The sequence below is a fragment of the Anarhichas minor genome, unplaced genomic scaffold, assembly GCF_050575085.1.
Source record: "Anarhichas minor isolate MPS153535 unplaced genomic scaffold, ASM5057508v1 ptg000058l, whole genome shotgun sequence".
In the NCBI taxonomy this organism is placed as follows: Eukaryota; Metazoa; Chordata; class Actinopteri; order Perciformes; family Anarhichadidae; genus Anarhichas; species Anarhichas minor.
In genome coordinates, this window is record NW_027466504.1 from 314,956 (window position 1) to 331,231 (window position 16,276).

Genomic DNA, 16,276 nt, shown 5'->3' on the forward strand with positions numbered 1-16,276 from the left:
ATGATGTTTTCCATCGAGGTCAAGGAAAATTGGTTAGGATCAGACGTTAGGTCATTTTTAGATTCTTTGACCACAGCCATGGCCCTGACCAATCTGGTGCATCTTTCCACCTTTCCCTAATGAATTTAAGGTGGGAGCAACTGACGTTAACTCCAGCTATTTATTACTTTTATTGTCTTTTTTATACTGCCACTGACTGCCTGATGGCTCCTTACTCATGATGACTCCTACTGCCCCCGCCAGTAGGAGTCGTTAGTTGTACCACAGCTAAGTGCATCGCTGACCCCCACACACTACTCTGCGATAAGAGACACACAGCGTGGGAGAACAGTTTACTCACTTTTGTTGTGTTGGACGGTGCATTTTGCTAACAGCTAATGGGCTACCAGTACTGCTGTAACTCTGCTATGCGGGCAGACAGCTTGGTGAGTTTAATTTTGCTTTTGGTATGATTGTATGAAGTGTCTTGTACAGAGCCCAATTACCTGCATCGCTGCTGGTTTTTCGTTTAAATGAAATGTGTTTGTCGAGGCCTTACAGCCCATTGGTGTCTGGATGGGCCATTAGCCTATTGTGGGTTGCATTCATTTCATTTGCTAACATTACTTTTGTCCAGAGGAAGCTAGTCTCACTCTGCAATAGATCAAATATTCATTCATCCCATTATCCCTGTCTTTTCCACACATGTACATGACCTATACATATGTACTGTAGTTTGCTGAAGACAGACTGACATTACAAGGCTATCAGGCAGGGAGACAGAAGGAGGGAGATCATTTATCTTCATCGTGATCGGAGAGAGCCGTATGTGGGTGTGTCTGAATTCCATGACTTAGCTTTGTTTTTCTAGCTAGTGAAGAAGAAACAAGGTGATAATGTTGAAAAAAAAATGCTAGGCAAGGGAATATCCAGGAAAGCGTCAATATTTGGAAGGAATGTGATGTTGAAATAACATTGCTAATAGAAATACAGCCCACTGGTGGAAGACAGATGTTCAGACACACAGTTTGTTGCAGTTTTTTCATGTTTGCTTTTTGAAATGAAGTAATAATGACATTGTCGTGAAATTGTTATCACATCATCTAATACTTCCTGGCTTATGAGAGTTAATGAAAGACAGCGTTGCTCACTCCCCTCAATGTTTTCAATGATACTGTCAGTCAATGGTTCCTTCATGGACACCTGGTGAAGATAGAAAGAAAAGCTCTCTGCTGAAAGCTCAGGCCATATTTTATTTCTGCAAGGGATTTAGCAGAAGGCATGATCTCAGCTTTCCCACAATATTAACTCCTAGAATACAGTTGATATTTTGGCTGATATCATTTTGCATAACCTCAATTCAGATTATGTACACCTGTGGCACATAACTTCAAAATTATGTAAGTTATAAGAGGAGATGGTCCTTTTAAAAACTGCTTTGAAATTAAATGAAAAATACTTCATGGCTTTTTCTATAGACCCCTGTCACCAAGTTTTTATTAATGCTTGAAAATCCCTATAGTAGTGATATCATTGGTTGTTCTAGTGAGAAAAAGAATATATTGTCCACACACAGCAGGTATTTCAATCAGCCACTGTACAGGGAAATGAATGCAGTTTGATCAGGTGTAAAATTTGCTACAGACATTCATTGTTCCCAGAGAATGTATGCTAATATTTGGGTGATCACCTGAATTTTCCTCATCAGGATAACGTGTGACTTTGTGCAACACTTTGATTTATGACGAAACACCTAACAACCTAATGACCTCAGCTTCAGCTGTACTTGTACGTGTTTTGTGCCAATTAGCAAATGTTAGCATGATGACATGTTCAGCTAAGATGACAAGTGTGAAGGACAATAGTTGCACACTCGTAGCCACGACGCAAAAAGAGATTTACTGACTTACCAACGTTGGCAAATGATTAAATCCTATTTTCCGTCACACTTGTACCGACACCGTGGTCAGCACCTCTCCATCGCTGGTGTGTGTTCCTCCTCTCTCGTCCTAAAAAAAGTTGACAACCATTTAGCACTATTATTATTATTAGCTCGTTAGCTTTGCCATTGTTAGCATGTTAGCATGCTGATGTTATTCAAAGTACTGCTGTGTCTTGGTGTATTGACAATAGCCTCAGCTTAACACAGGAGACTTTCCAAGATCAGTTCAGTTTTATCCAGGAGAAGTCCTGAGACTGTTCTACATGTTCTAATTGCCTCTCTACGAATGTCTGAATCAACAAATCAAATACAAATCAGCTTCTCCAAAATGCAGCAGCCAGACTTTTCACCGAAATCAAAAAAAGATAGCAAATCACACCGGTTCATTTTAGAATTGATTTTAGGACTTTATTGATAAGTACATCTCAGATCTTCTGACACCGAGCTCCTAATTCTCTTTGACATCCTTCTTAAAAACATATTTCTATAAGTTGTCGGAATTTTGACTTTTAAAACCATTAATATACAAATGCATGGTCTTTTATTTCATTGATTGTTATGTTATATTGTTATTTTTCTTATTTTCCTTTTTGTCATATGTAGCTCTTTTTCTCTTTGTTGCATAACTTTTAAACGGTTTTGAATTGTTGTTTTCTTTCATTATTTGTCCACCATTTTGATCTTGTAAAACAATTTGTAACCTTGTTTTGAAAAGTGCTAAATAAATAAATACATTTTATTATTATTATTAATATTATTAATATTTACGAGTACAGCCTCACAGAGCCCCTAGGTCTTCTCTGCTGTTATGAAAGATTTTTCATGTGTTGCCTTAAGCATCTCAGTTCCTCCTTGACCTTGGAAACAGCTGTTTTGTACTCCATGGAGTATACTGCCATTGCAACAGAACAATCTCCATCCACTGATGAAGAAGACGCTGCATGTGGCCGAAAGCTCCTAATAAGTTAGTAGAGATGTTGTAGTTGTCAAACAACTACTTCCCCAGTCAAAAAAGCTGTGTTAACTGTTTAGGACAAAATGGCTCGCAAATCAGATGTCTCAAAATAAATAATTCAACCCTAAGTTTTGTGGAAAAACTTGTGCGGTTGTTTTGAAATATTTAACAGTAACAATGAAAATGTCAATCCTGTTGTTGGTATAATTCTGCTGTGTAAGGACGAAGACCATGTGTTTCATACAGCTTTAGGGTGGTTCCATCGTACACGGGTTATTCACTGTACCTGTTTGAAGTCTGAAGCTGTGATTGGTGTAAAGGGGGACTTCAAATCATTGAACTATTCTTGCGCTTCCTATAGCTCTCGTCGCTCCCTGTTTTGTAAATCTCAGTCCTCGTCTGAGGCTACATCCACCCTACTATGTTCTCCGTCCGCACGGCGGTTCAGCATCGTTTTCAAAATTATCTCCGTCCAGACTAAACGCCTGAAAACAAATATCACTTGAATATTCATGTGCACTGGGCATGCGGGTGAGTGTCGATGTAAACAGGAAGTAGATTGGTTCCTTTGTTAAAAAAAATACGACAGAGTAATAAAGTAGTCTTTAATAATGAAAGGTCGTATTTGATTCTCTCTCTCACATCAAATTCACTTTAAAATCAACACTTACACGTAAAAGTTTACTAGATTATGATCCATAAATGTGGTCGACACACGTCTCTCACTCGTTTCCTCGGTTTCATTGTTGTTCTCACTCGTAGCTCTGCTGGTGGCTTAACGATCTGTCCTACTGGAGAGCATTTACTGTTTTTGTTCCTTTTACATTTTATGCGGACTTCACAATATTTGTGCAGAACAAAATAAGCATTAATAAGAAAAGGAAATTCCTCCATTTTGTGTCCATCCCCCTCCCTAAAGCCGCTAACCATGACTTCAGAGCTGGTCACGCCGCTCACTAATCGCTCCAATAACAGCTGCGTCCTCCGTAATAATGCAGACTTTAACTGAACAACAGCTGCTAGTAAAGACAACAAGGTCAACAACACCTGTAATCAGTTCTCCATGTTAAATTAACCTGGTAGTCGATCGGTAATCAATGTTGTTGTTTATGATTGCCGGGAAAGGGTCACGTGTAGGGGCGTGAAGAACCACTCAAGCGAATGTGGGTGTGGGTCGTTTCCAAACGTATCCGTTTTCGACCGTCCACATGAATACGCAACCCCGGCGTTTTCAAACTTATCCGTCGTCAGGAGCGTTTTCAAACTCCTCCGTTTTCGGTGCTTTGAAAACTCCGGCGTAGTGTGGACGCACAGTGTAAACGTAGCAAAACATAGTAGTGCACTTTTCCCTGCTCCACCTCTCTCCCTCCAGCCAGCTGCAACTCCTCCTCCCCTTCCTCCTCTCATTGCTCTGAGTGGAGCCCAGCCCCCTTTAACTTTTCTCAGCTGGAGCTGTCTGACACACAAGCGCTCAGACCGTCCAGCAGGCGAGGAGACACAGGTATCATGACCCCGCTCGAGGACAACCTCCACACTGAATTCCCCAACAAAAGACAGCTTTTCAACTTGAAAAACATGATGAGGAATCTCTAAGGTGGGGGTTCTTCTTTCTGCAACTTGACCACATTTGCATTGTCCTCAACCTCAGGGATTGTTACGGGAAGATGAGTGTGAAGAGGAAGAAGACTGGACTGGTCATCAGCTGGCAGAAGTCATTCACCATCCTGGCTCCTTGGAGGAAAGGTACGGTCACCTTCTATCTGGTTCTCCGTCTTTCCATGGCAGCATGTGTGGTCTAACCCTCCCACCAGCTTGTAATTTCTCTATGTCATGTGAGATGAAATGTAGCAGTAATTTCAGTCATAGGGTGTGTTTTATTTGACCTCTGATGGCTCTCTGTTCAGGGCATTTATCTCAGTGAGCAGAGGGATGATCAGCACTCTGACGGCCTTTGTGCTGACATTTTAACGGAGAAGAAGAAGTGTGAAAAACCTTCAGGACTGACTTAGCTGTGTGTCTACGGGGACACTTTGATGGGAAGAAAATCTGCAGTTGGTTAAGTGAGACTAGCAGTCTAGTCTGTTTCATGAAAGTTTAATTGGAGTCCCAGCCAATTCACTTCTCTTTCTTAAGGGCTGTAAACATTCAGTGGGAACTTTTAATACCTAAGTCTTCATCGTCAACACAGACACAGAGAACTCAGGCCTGTGTACCTCCTCCTCCATCAGAAGAGAACTTTAACTTATTGATGGTGCAGTACTACTCCATACGCGAGCTTGACCAAAAACAGCCAGGGAAGCTGGAGTTACTGCTCCATTAAAGAAGCCTTGTATGTAAAGCTAATAGCAAGTTACATAACGTCATAACTGTAAAATATTACAATATGTTGCTTTAATAGAATCAAAATAACTATTCTGCTCGTGTGATTCATCATCATTTAAAGTTGCATTAACTGTTTTGGGCACTTGGAGGCAGCAGAACAAGCTGAAAATATATTATCAGCAATATGAAGTTATTGGTTAATGTGTTAGCAAATAATTAGCTATTTACACGCTCCGCATATAAATGGATGGTAATTGTTTAGCGCCTTTCTAGTCTTCTGACCACTCAAAGCGCTTTCACACTACATGTCAGCATTCACCCATTCATACACTGATATCAGGAGCTACCATGCAAGGTGCCACCTGCCAGGTATAAGTAAGCTTCATACCCATTTATACACCAAATGCACAGCATTCGGGAGCAATCTGGGGTTAAGTGTCTTGCCCAAGGACGCATCGATATGGACTAGCGGAGCCGGGGATCAACCCGCCGAACCTCTGATTGAAGGACGACCCGTTCTATCACTGAGCCACAGTATATTGCCTCTGTTGATCTGTCTGTGTCACACCCCACTATGTTCACCAGCAGGTCGTGTAGAGGTGTTATCACAGCCGGCTGGAAACTAGGTTGGTGAGCGCGCTGGGAAAGAAATGAACATTAGCTGACTACTGGTTGTAAATATAGACAGTGCAGGCATTGCGGTTGCACTGGAGGCCCATGGAGTGGAGGGGCCCATCGAGAGCAGGCCCCCATGGTTTTTAAAATGATTTGCCCTCTGTCCATTTTTTATAGAAACTAGAAACTATACAAATATTTGATTAAATAAATCATTTCTTATTTTCTCTGGGATTTTCATCACATACAGATATGCAATGGGGATGTCACTGTGACTATGTCCACTTCTTGTATAGAGTCTATGAGACCGAAGAGCTGAGCACACGTTGTGCTCCATGCTTCATACAGTATCTAGCATGCTCTGGGGCCCGTCGTAGACACCTTACACCACTGCCCAACTGGAAAACCAACACAATTAGCTAGTCCATGCTAATAGCTGTGTTAAACTGCAGACTCTGTGATAATTCCTTTTTCATTGAGAGCAACTGTTAAGAGAAAAGTACTCCAGTTTTAAACATAGCTGCAAAGAGCTGTCTTCATTCTTCATCATTACACAGTCATTTGATCCATTGCTAATATGAATATATTGAAAAGTGGAGCTCTAAGGGGTTTGCATTCTAGCATGTGTCTGAAGATGATGAGGATGATGATGATGAAGGTGATGACGTTATGACATATTCAGCAGTATAAAGTTAAACAGTGTTCGCCTCTGTTGAGTTAGTGAAATCTCCACAGCGAGAGTTGTCATTCTCATCCCTCTTTCTTTCTAATCTTGGCGTCAGGTTGCCTTGCATTCCATGAGCCTCATTCAGATATCACTGTCAGCTCATCGACGGTACGCGCAGCCACACCGGCAGAGCAGCAAATCCTCCGGCCGTTTTGTTGTTGGGGCGGCGGGAGGGGGGGTAAATCTGTTCATTGTTGTGGCTGCGAGGAAGCCCCTACGCTCTGCTTGACAGCGTCCACATTGTTTGCCATGTTACTCAGAGTAGGAAGAAGAGGGCCATTGTTGAGATAACACTAAACAGTGTTGCTGTTTAGGAGCAGGAGATTGTCTGGGGAGCTGAAGCTGTATGTTCTCCAAACTGTAACAGAATCACTGGCTGGAATCTGGTGTCCTGTGTTTCATGAGACTGCAGAAAAGTGAAAAGTTTGTTGGCAGCTGAATGTGTACATATATACATTTAGCTGCCACCACAATATGCTGCCAAGTTCATCTGAACAGAGTTATGTTGGTGACAGACAGATAGCTTTGCGTTACACTCCTTTAGACTGCAGACAATACATAAAACAGATTACATTAGAACATACATTGGTAGCGAGTATGAGTGGATATCATGGACAAGGGAGAGGACGGTTCCAATGACATATTTCACATCCTGCAGCGTTGGCAAGACTTGTGGGAATTTCGGAGAATGAAAGTTCCTGTTGACCTTGGAAACAGAAGTTTGACTAAAACCATTATGACTACATTCAGCACAAGATGAGCTCATGCATTATCATAGCATATTAATTACCCTATTTCTTCCTTTTTGTTTTATTTCTTCCCTTTTCCAATTATTCCCTTCTTTCTTCAGCTGATATGAAAATACCCAAAACCGTAAATATGAGTCAGCACTTTCACTTCAGATACTTGAATACATTTCTTGATTAATATTTTGAATGCAGTTCTTTAATCAGAGTATCACATCACGGATCATTTGTTATGCTTGGCCAACACATTCTCACTAGTCCAGCAGCTGGGTCAGTGCTTCTCACTGGTACTCTACTTTAGTGTGTTCACTCTTTATATGCATACACTGTGTTCACAGGAAACCACTTGGTCACTTTTAGGAAAGATTGTGGTTTGGGTTAAAGTAAGTCGCTCTTTAGTTTGTACCTGTAAATCCTTGCATTTTTAAAAATAATTTTCACACTAACCAAATGAATTAAATGTAAGAGCTCTAGAGTGTCAGTTAAAGTCCCCATATTTGTACTGTGAGTGTACTGTGAGAGTGTTGTGGGCATACGGGCCTCTCTGGATGTCTCACTGAGAAGACTATGAGGACATTGGCTGCTTAAACACCATGTGTCCTGTATTTTGAAGGGATGGAAAGTCAAACGCGGAACTGTCCGAGGAAATTAGTCGAAGGAGATTTTACTTGAGTTACAGTGCTCCTGCACATTCTTGCCTTATCTTAATGGTTTCGGAGTTGGGGGGGGGGGGGGGGGAGGCGTTAGCTTTGATAAAGAGGGAGTCTGTGTATCATCGTTAAGGTTGATGACGCCATGGTCAAGAGAGAGGTGGAAAACAGAGCAGGCATCCCAGCTGGGCCACGTGTTGAGAGATGAGCCCAGAGGAACACCATCTCCTGGGTTTAGAGGATGGTGATGGTTTGTGGGGGTGCAGTGGTCTGTCCCACCTCATCACACACGTTGAAGCTCCTTAAAGGGCACCAGAAAATGATGCTGCTTCAAAACTTTTTAGTAGAATCACCAGTGTTGTCTGAAAATGTATTTTACTGTTAAGATAATACTAAAAGTGAAAAAAACAAACAAACGCGCTACCTGAATCCTTTCACTTAGAATGGCAATTTGCTAACAGGGTTCATTTGACAGGTATTGACATTTAATTCTGTGCATGTGTAACAGACTTGGAATGGCATTGAAGGAGACAACTCAGAGGGTAGTTTTCCAGCATTTATTCGCTGCAGAAGACAACATAAACCACATTAGTTTCTTCCTGGTCTCACTCTCTCTTTATGCATCCGCTCCCTCATCAGTACGAAACACCACTGTCTGGGGAAGTCGGGACTAACAGCGACATCAAATGGACAAAACAAACAACTACATGAGGTGGAATGATTAACAGAACCCGCGGAAATTATAACATTAAACAAAGGAAAATACATACCTGCAGAAGACAACATAAACCACATTAGTTTCTTCCTGGTCTCACTCTCTTTATACATCCGCTCCTAAACATGCAAGACAACAGAATTCACACAAAGGAATGCTAAAGTATCTGCGTCGTTACGTTATATGACAGGGCCTGACGTAAAAGTAAATGGCGCCAAAAAGGCTAACTGAAACAGCCACTAAACTTATATTTTCCACAGTCAAAACGGCACGTAACAGCTTGATAAGGTCATCGCCTTAGCAGTTACTAAAGTACGTAGCGTAAACAGTTACATTCCCGAAGAAAACAACAAAACACTGCAACAACATTATTCCACACAATTTACCCTCAACAGTACGAAACACCACTGTGAGGGCAAGTCGGGACTACGGGTGCTTTGGAGGTACAAAAGAGGCGAGACGCCGCTTCCGCAGGAAGTATTAACAAAATAAAATGCTAAATACAAATAGCTCATAAAGATAGAATTCACACATACTCAACAGAATAATAAAGTACATTTTTAACTCTGTTACACATGTTTAACTATATTTAACTTACTCTGTGTTCAGACAGAATGCAAAGTCAGTCGTATACAAAGTCAATGCAAAGATGCAAGTAGACACAAATTCACACAAAGACGTCCACAGACACAGGTATCCCGGGCTTCATGAACCTCAGACACAACAGGGAAACAACAGACAGAACCAGAGCTTCTGTCAAATTGCTGTGAATGAGAATGATTCATCCCTTTGGTTAGTTCATAGCGTGACTAATCATGTTTCCCGTACATGTTGTCCACTGTTCCATCTTCCACCATAACTCATCCTTTTTCACAGCAGACATTTTGACTTGGTGTTAACATTTACATCAACGATGGCTCTGTGCTTGTCAATCATGACAATAGAGGTTAAGTCCCGCCCCCTTTTGGCATTCCCCATGGGACGTGTAGCTGAATTTGTGTATGATAAATAAGTATCAAAATTGATGCTGCATAACGAGAGATATCGTGTTTTTTATTCAACACATTCTTCTTTCCTGACAAAACCCGGCACCAACCCACAATGCACTGCATCCACTCACAGACAGGTAGAAGATTTGAGTGTGTTATGCTAATGTCGCATTGAGTGTCTAGCCTCAAGCAGAGATGAGGGGTTTGCTATAGAGCTCTCTGTTTGTTGTTAGCACCTGGGTGTAGGCTGTTTTCCCTCTAGGCAGCTTAGAGCTTTGTTCTCATGGTGTCCATTAGAGAGGGCAACAGGGCAAATCACTTAACCCCTTTAGGCCTCTAAACTCTGACTTTGTAAGGAATTCACTTGAATGACAATGCTAGCACCACCTGGAAGGTGAAATTAACATGATGGGAAATGTCTGAAGGACGTTTTTGGACAGAGGCTTAAAGATGGGTGGGGAAAGGGGGCCGTCTGTAATCATATGTTGTGGTTCTGAGTTAAAGCACAGAGACTGGAAATAGGCTGAGTCAGCCCATGTAGACAATTACAGGCTAGAATATCTGTTTGTGTTGTTTGGGAGGGATGAGGACAGCTGGTTCTGGGGGCCGACACCTGTCCGGCTGACGGTGGTTGCTTAGAGAGGAAAAGACTTAATAGCAAGAAGTCAGATTACACAGCTGAGTTGGCTGGATGACTTCAGCGTATAATTAAAGTAAACCTGCACTCTTTCTTATTTTCTGCTGGTAATTCAGGAACAGACACAGGCACTGAGAAAACTACATAAGAAAAGGAGGAGGTGGCAAGTTGAGTAAAAAGCAATGCCTGATGTTTGATTCCGAGAGCCTGTAGTGTGTTCAACGTTCATGCAGGAGACCACAGAACTTGTTTTGACAGATATGCTTTTTAACCTCGTCTCCTGCATTATAATGTCTGTTGAACGGTTGGTTCGTCACCACTGGTTCAGACTAATATATCTTCACAACTGTTGGATGGATTTCCATGAAATCTGGCTCTGCTATTCCTACTGACTTTGGTGAAATGTCATCTAGTGCCACCATGAGATTGACATTTTGGGTATTGGGTAAAATGTCTCCACAGCGGTTGGATGGATTGTCATGATATTTGGTACATTTTAATTTGTCCAGGAACAGGTTCAATTTTTCTGTGTTTTTTTCACATCTATTAGAGTTCTTTGAACACCCAGAGCCACCTTACATGTAAACGTCATCAACCAAATTAGCAACTGATAAGCTAATTCACTTTTTTCATTGATTACAGTACAGCTTGGGGACGACAGGGACTGATTGCAGCTAAACCAAAGCCTTTGCTAATATCATTCATGTGGTAGCCCCGTTTGGCACTAGTGCTATCCATTGCACCCACGAAATTAATTCAGTTTCGTCTTGTATTGTGAATTTTCACAACAAATAGAATAATAAAACGCATAAGACGCAGTGTAAAGATATTGTACTGGATAAGGGATTAAAAAAGGCGTATATTCTTGTTCCATTTATTTTACTGTTGGCACAATCTTTCCCTATCCGAACCATCCTGTGGCTGCCAGGCAGAAAGAAATACAATGTTGGCATAGAACGCTACAAAGGGAAGGCATTTAAAGTAAACTTTTTACAGATTTTTCTAGTTGCGATGTTCTTGTCTGGCAATGCTGGCATGGTCTCTGTGTGATTTGAGAATAAATGATTAAGAAGAATAAAATGATCCAGTATATAAACTAAGAAATGCAAATGCGATCTGGCTTTTGATAGACTATGAAGTTAAGAGAGAGACTGGGGGCTGACTACCTACTTTACTTTTCCTGTTGAGAGATAACATCCTGAATAAAGTTATTGTTTGATGGGAACAATAATATCTTATCTGTTTCATATCTGGCTGAGACCTGAAGCTGCTTGACCTACATTCTGTGTTTCATATTTTGCTCCAACACATGTCTCATTATTCATGCTCCTGGAAAGGTGCATTACAATGTCTTACATTATTGAGATTCTAGGCCGCCCAGTGTTTGATTTCTTTGTTACTGGGGAGTCCAGTCCACAACTTAACTGAAGCTTCAGGGTTTAGAAAACACAATGCCTTCTATATGTGACGCCCACCAATGTGTTTTCGCATGTGTGTTAATGTATATGTACAGCCGACATGTTCTTACAGTGAGCACACTGGTATATTCTGGCAATAGTTTTATAAGTGACTGACATGCCTTCACTTTGTATAGAATGTACATTCCATCCTGTAGCCAGCAGAGGGGGCAGGGTGGTGCTTTATTTTGCTTTAGACAGTAAAATGATTTACAACCATAACGTTGCGATGCCGTGTTCCTCATTCTGCTGAGCGAGGCGAAATGAACAGACGCTGAAGTTGCCCTGTGTCATTTATGTGTCCTGTTTGCAGAAACTTTTATCTGGCTATTTTACCAATCCTGGTACCTGTAACATATACTTTAACAATGACCCAATACAAATCATCAACACTTCCTATTTGCTAGAAACTGGGTTAGTGTAGGACAGTTTAACAGTCACATGTCTGGGTCAACCGATGTCGACACACAGGCTGACACCTGAATGAAGCAGCCATAAGTGTTCTGGCAGAATTTACCCAAGCAGCAACTTCCAGGCTGAACTATGAAGCTGCAGTTCCTCAAATGTCCACTTGAGGCTCCACATCTAGTCAATCCCCATAGACTTCCACGTTAAAATTGCCAACTTTACAGCGGAAATAAAGATGTTTACAGCCTGGTACAAAATGGTTTTGATCTCTAAACTAATACCCTCGTTCATGACAGTCCTGTTTGGATTATATTAAGGCTTAAAGTTATGCATAATTAAGGGCGTGGCTGCTAGCGTTCTGCTAGGTGTCACCTCAGCTAATTCGAGTCACTGAACTTAACCTCTCTGTCGTGTTTGTGGTTTTGGTGCCTTTTGGAGAATTTTTCAAGCAAATATCGGTCAAATAATAAGGCTTGCAGTTTGGTTAATTGTACACTGGGCATCCTGCTGGCCAATGTGCTGCCGTTCAATGATGAGCAGCATCTGGATGACATTCATTCTCGCAACTGTTTTCAATGGGTTTCAGTAACTGTAATGTCCATGAAACTTAAAATCCTGGAATACCAGACAGCGCCATTCAACCATGACTCTTTCTAAATGCCGATTTGACAAACGGAGGACTCTGGGAAGAAAAAAGTGTGTGCCTTATTTTGAATCACGTTAACGCAAATTGAAGAAGATGGCGGGATTGCATTCCGCTGGAGTTGTATCTATCTATCCCTCCGTCTATCTATCTGTCTATCAATAGACACAAGGGTCAAAGTCCACATTCTTTATTTTACTAAATGGTATCAAATGGCATTTGAGTTGAGAAAAAGTGTCTCGAGGTTGGACAACATGAGGAACAATATCGGCCTTTACAAAAAAACTGAGAATTGTGGCTGCACTGCCATGCACTGAGCACATCCTGCACAGTGCATGGCATACGTTAACGCGCGGTAATAGTTGTCGGCGTTAATTAATGAATGCGTTAATGCGATAATAACGCGTTAACTTGCCTAGCACTAATATATATATATATATATATAGTATAATATATAATGACAGCTGTATTACTTCTTTCTATTCAGGTTGTTTTGAAAATACCAAATGTATCTGAGTACAGTATATGGCTGTTAATGTACTCATGTTATCACTGCTGCCCTGTGACCCTCTTGTGTGACTCTCAGCAGATCTCCTGACACACTGATTACACAACTGTCTGTATACTGTCATGTCAGTATACATGCAACCAATTATAAAAGAATCAGGAGCTGCTGCTGGAGACTGGACATGGCTGTCACGTCTTTCTATCTCCCCTCAGATTACAGTCCTGTCAAGATGTTTAGCTGGACTTTTCACTTTTCAGCAAGTGATTTAAAGCCATACATACTGTGCCTGCAAATCCAAAAGCACATATTATGATTAAAGAATTGGTCATCTGCAAAACACATAAACATGTGTTAATCTGATCTCGCAAAGTTATATCTTAGCTGTATGGTATATTACTAGAACCTACTTTCCCAATTTATATTTCAGGAATGTGGTTCAATGTTGAAATAACAGATACTGTTCCCCTAGATGACTCAACAATTGTCTGTTAGCAAGCCTCTTAGCTTCATAAATAACTGGATATAGGTTAAAATTGTATATTTAAGTCACATATTTGTAGCATTTACACATTTCACTGACTGTAGACAATTCTCAACCCAGAGCCAGAAAGAAATGTTGGTATTGTATGTTTCTGCAAACCACGGGATACGTTGAATGTCAACGTTTCAGAATCAAGCGAACGTATCATAAATATGTTTCAAACCGACCTTGAACCACGCTGGCAGAAACACACAATGCCACGCAGGTGATGTTGTGAAACTATTGGTTAGGTTTAGGCGATATTAGGTTAAGGTTTGTGTTCAAATAATAACGTAGAACTAAGCATCAATACATTAACCTGCCCTAGGTAATGTTGCATAGAAAGCATAAGACCAACGTTTACTTTTGGTTTCACATGATGCCAGATCAGCGGTCTCCTGGGTGAAAGTCCTGTGTTTGTTTAACTCCCTCCCACTCTTTGTGGACTTTCGCGCACCTTATACTCGTTACTACGCCACATAGCGTTCAATAATGGCTGCTCAATGTACATGCTCTTCGCGTTGCTCATTGTAATATCTTGCTTGCTCGGCCCAACGGCAGATATAAAACAAGCAGTTTATACTCCAGAAGAGGAGCTGTATATTAGACTAGATGGTGCAATATAATTATGAGAATTAACATGTCACAATTCTCCAGAGTTCAACTCCATGAACATTTACTTTGCCTCTGTGAGCTAATCTCTGACTGCAGCATTGAAATATATCAATGAATTATGCCCTAAAATGTTGCTGATATCAAGGCTTTTGTGCACAGGGCTTTGGCCTTTGATGATCTGACACTCATCTGGAAAAACTGAGAAACATCAGGAATAAATGTCAAGTAGAGGAGTTCTATAAAAGATACATGTTTTTTATGAATGGATAATGCCATGGATTATTTATCCCTGTGTCAGCTGGAAGCATTTTGCATTTCATGACTATTGTTTGCATTGCTGGTCACTCTTATCATTTTAGATCATGCTCTGGTCAGAGGTATTGCTCAAGAGAAAATCAACGTTGATTTAGGCACCACAGCCATAAACACACAATGGGCTTCACTCGATACAGTGAGGTCAGTGAGAACAATACGCCTCAGAGGTGACCTGCTGAGGCAACGACAGAAATTGTTGTACGCGTTCTTCTATTTTTCCCAGCGTTTGGCAAAAACAGGAAATCATTTTTCTAGTCTACAAAGAAGAGAAGTTGTTTTGGGAGTCAAAAGCTTGAGTTAAGCAATCTAAAAAGAAAATGTAGCTTGTTGCATAATCGGTTTGTGGCAGATTCAAACAGAAAGAGTAAAGAGGAGTCATTGCAGACTATTTTAAAACACACTGAAGTCACACAGAATCTTCATAGTAAGCAAAGAAAATACACTTAGGGCTTTGTCATTGCCTTGATGAGGTCACAATGTGATCCAGTTGGAACGTCAAGAAAGTGGGAATTTCATTTTCTCCAAAAGGCCATAATAATAATAATAACCTCTGTTGGACATGAATTTGTGTTTTCCAGTGTGCTGCTTCAAATTAAATTCTGTTTGTAAGTACTGCAAAGCATACAGGGAATACAATGTGTGCCATAATGCAGTAATCAACTATCACATCTAATGATTGACAACATATCAACGAATGTTATTGCTGTCAATACCCCCAACAAGTCCTCCAACTTCAACGTTTGTCTTTGCCTCTGAAAACAATGATCATATTACCTTTTCTGCTCAGGCAGAAGGGGTAATTGCCATAATTGGCAGATGGGGTGTTGCCATTGTGTCAGTGTTTTCCACCAAGTCTTTATCTGATTATGGATCATGTAAACAACAACGTTTTTAGTTTGGGTTGACATTCTGTCCTGACAGTCATAATTCATAAGGCAGGTAAATGTGTGATTTGAATGAAGAACTGAAGCTATTGTTTTGGAGGGGGAGTGATACATTATTTGATGGTAAGCACATTCATTATTTTTAAAGAGTTGAGTTTGCTACGTTCTGACCACTGTGTAAAAACAGGAAAAGTGCACTTTAAAAAAAGCCCACGCTTTTTGTTTTTGTGTTCAATCACAGAGGAAAACACAGACTGTGTTTTACACGGGAAGAGAGCTGGGCCCCGTTCCTCGTACGTGGCTAACTGAGTTAGCCGGATACTTTTCAGGATAAGATGACGTAGATCAGGCTATCCGGTTCCACGAAGCAAGTTTGGCAAAATCACCATGGCAACACATCCATAAACTTGAACATGCTCCTTGAGCAGGCTAACTGAAGGTAGCTGGATAAGCTGCCACTCCCTCGGAAGAAATGGCAGCTCCTGTCATATACGGTAGTCTAATGCGCTTGCGCATATACTGGGGGTTATACGGGAGTTCCGGAAATGCATGTAAAGTGAGACACACGGTGATCCATTAAACCAGCTGAGCAAACTAAGAAGCCTCTATTGCATTAATGTACAGCTCCCTTCCTCAGAGATCCACTGAT

The 16,276-nt window shown here is 41.0% G+C and overlaps 1 protein-coding gene across 1 annotated transcript in view; it reads left to right on the plus strand.

The window, feature by feature from the left end:
• The first annotated feature begins 4,540 nt into the window (after positions 1 to 4,540).
• The window catches only part of LOC142933120 (uncharacterized), a 42,226-nt gene continuing 30,490 nt past the window's right edge, over positions 4,541 to 16,276 (plus strand). The window contains exon 1 of the mRNA XM_076077266.1: positions 4,541 to 4,619. Within this exon, the coding sequence (XP_075933381.1) occupies positions 4,541 to 4,619 (79 nt within the window). The remainder of the gene's footprint in view (positions 4,620 to 16,276) is intronic.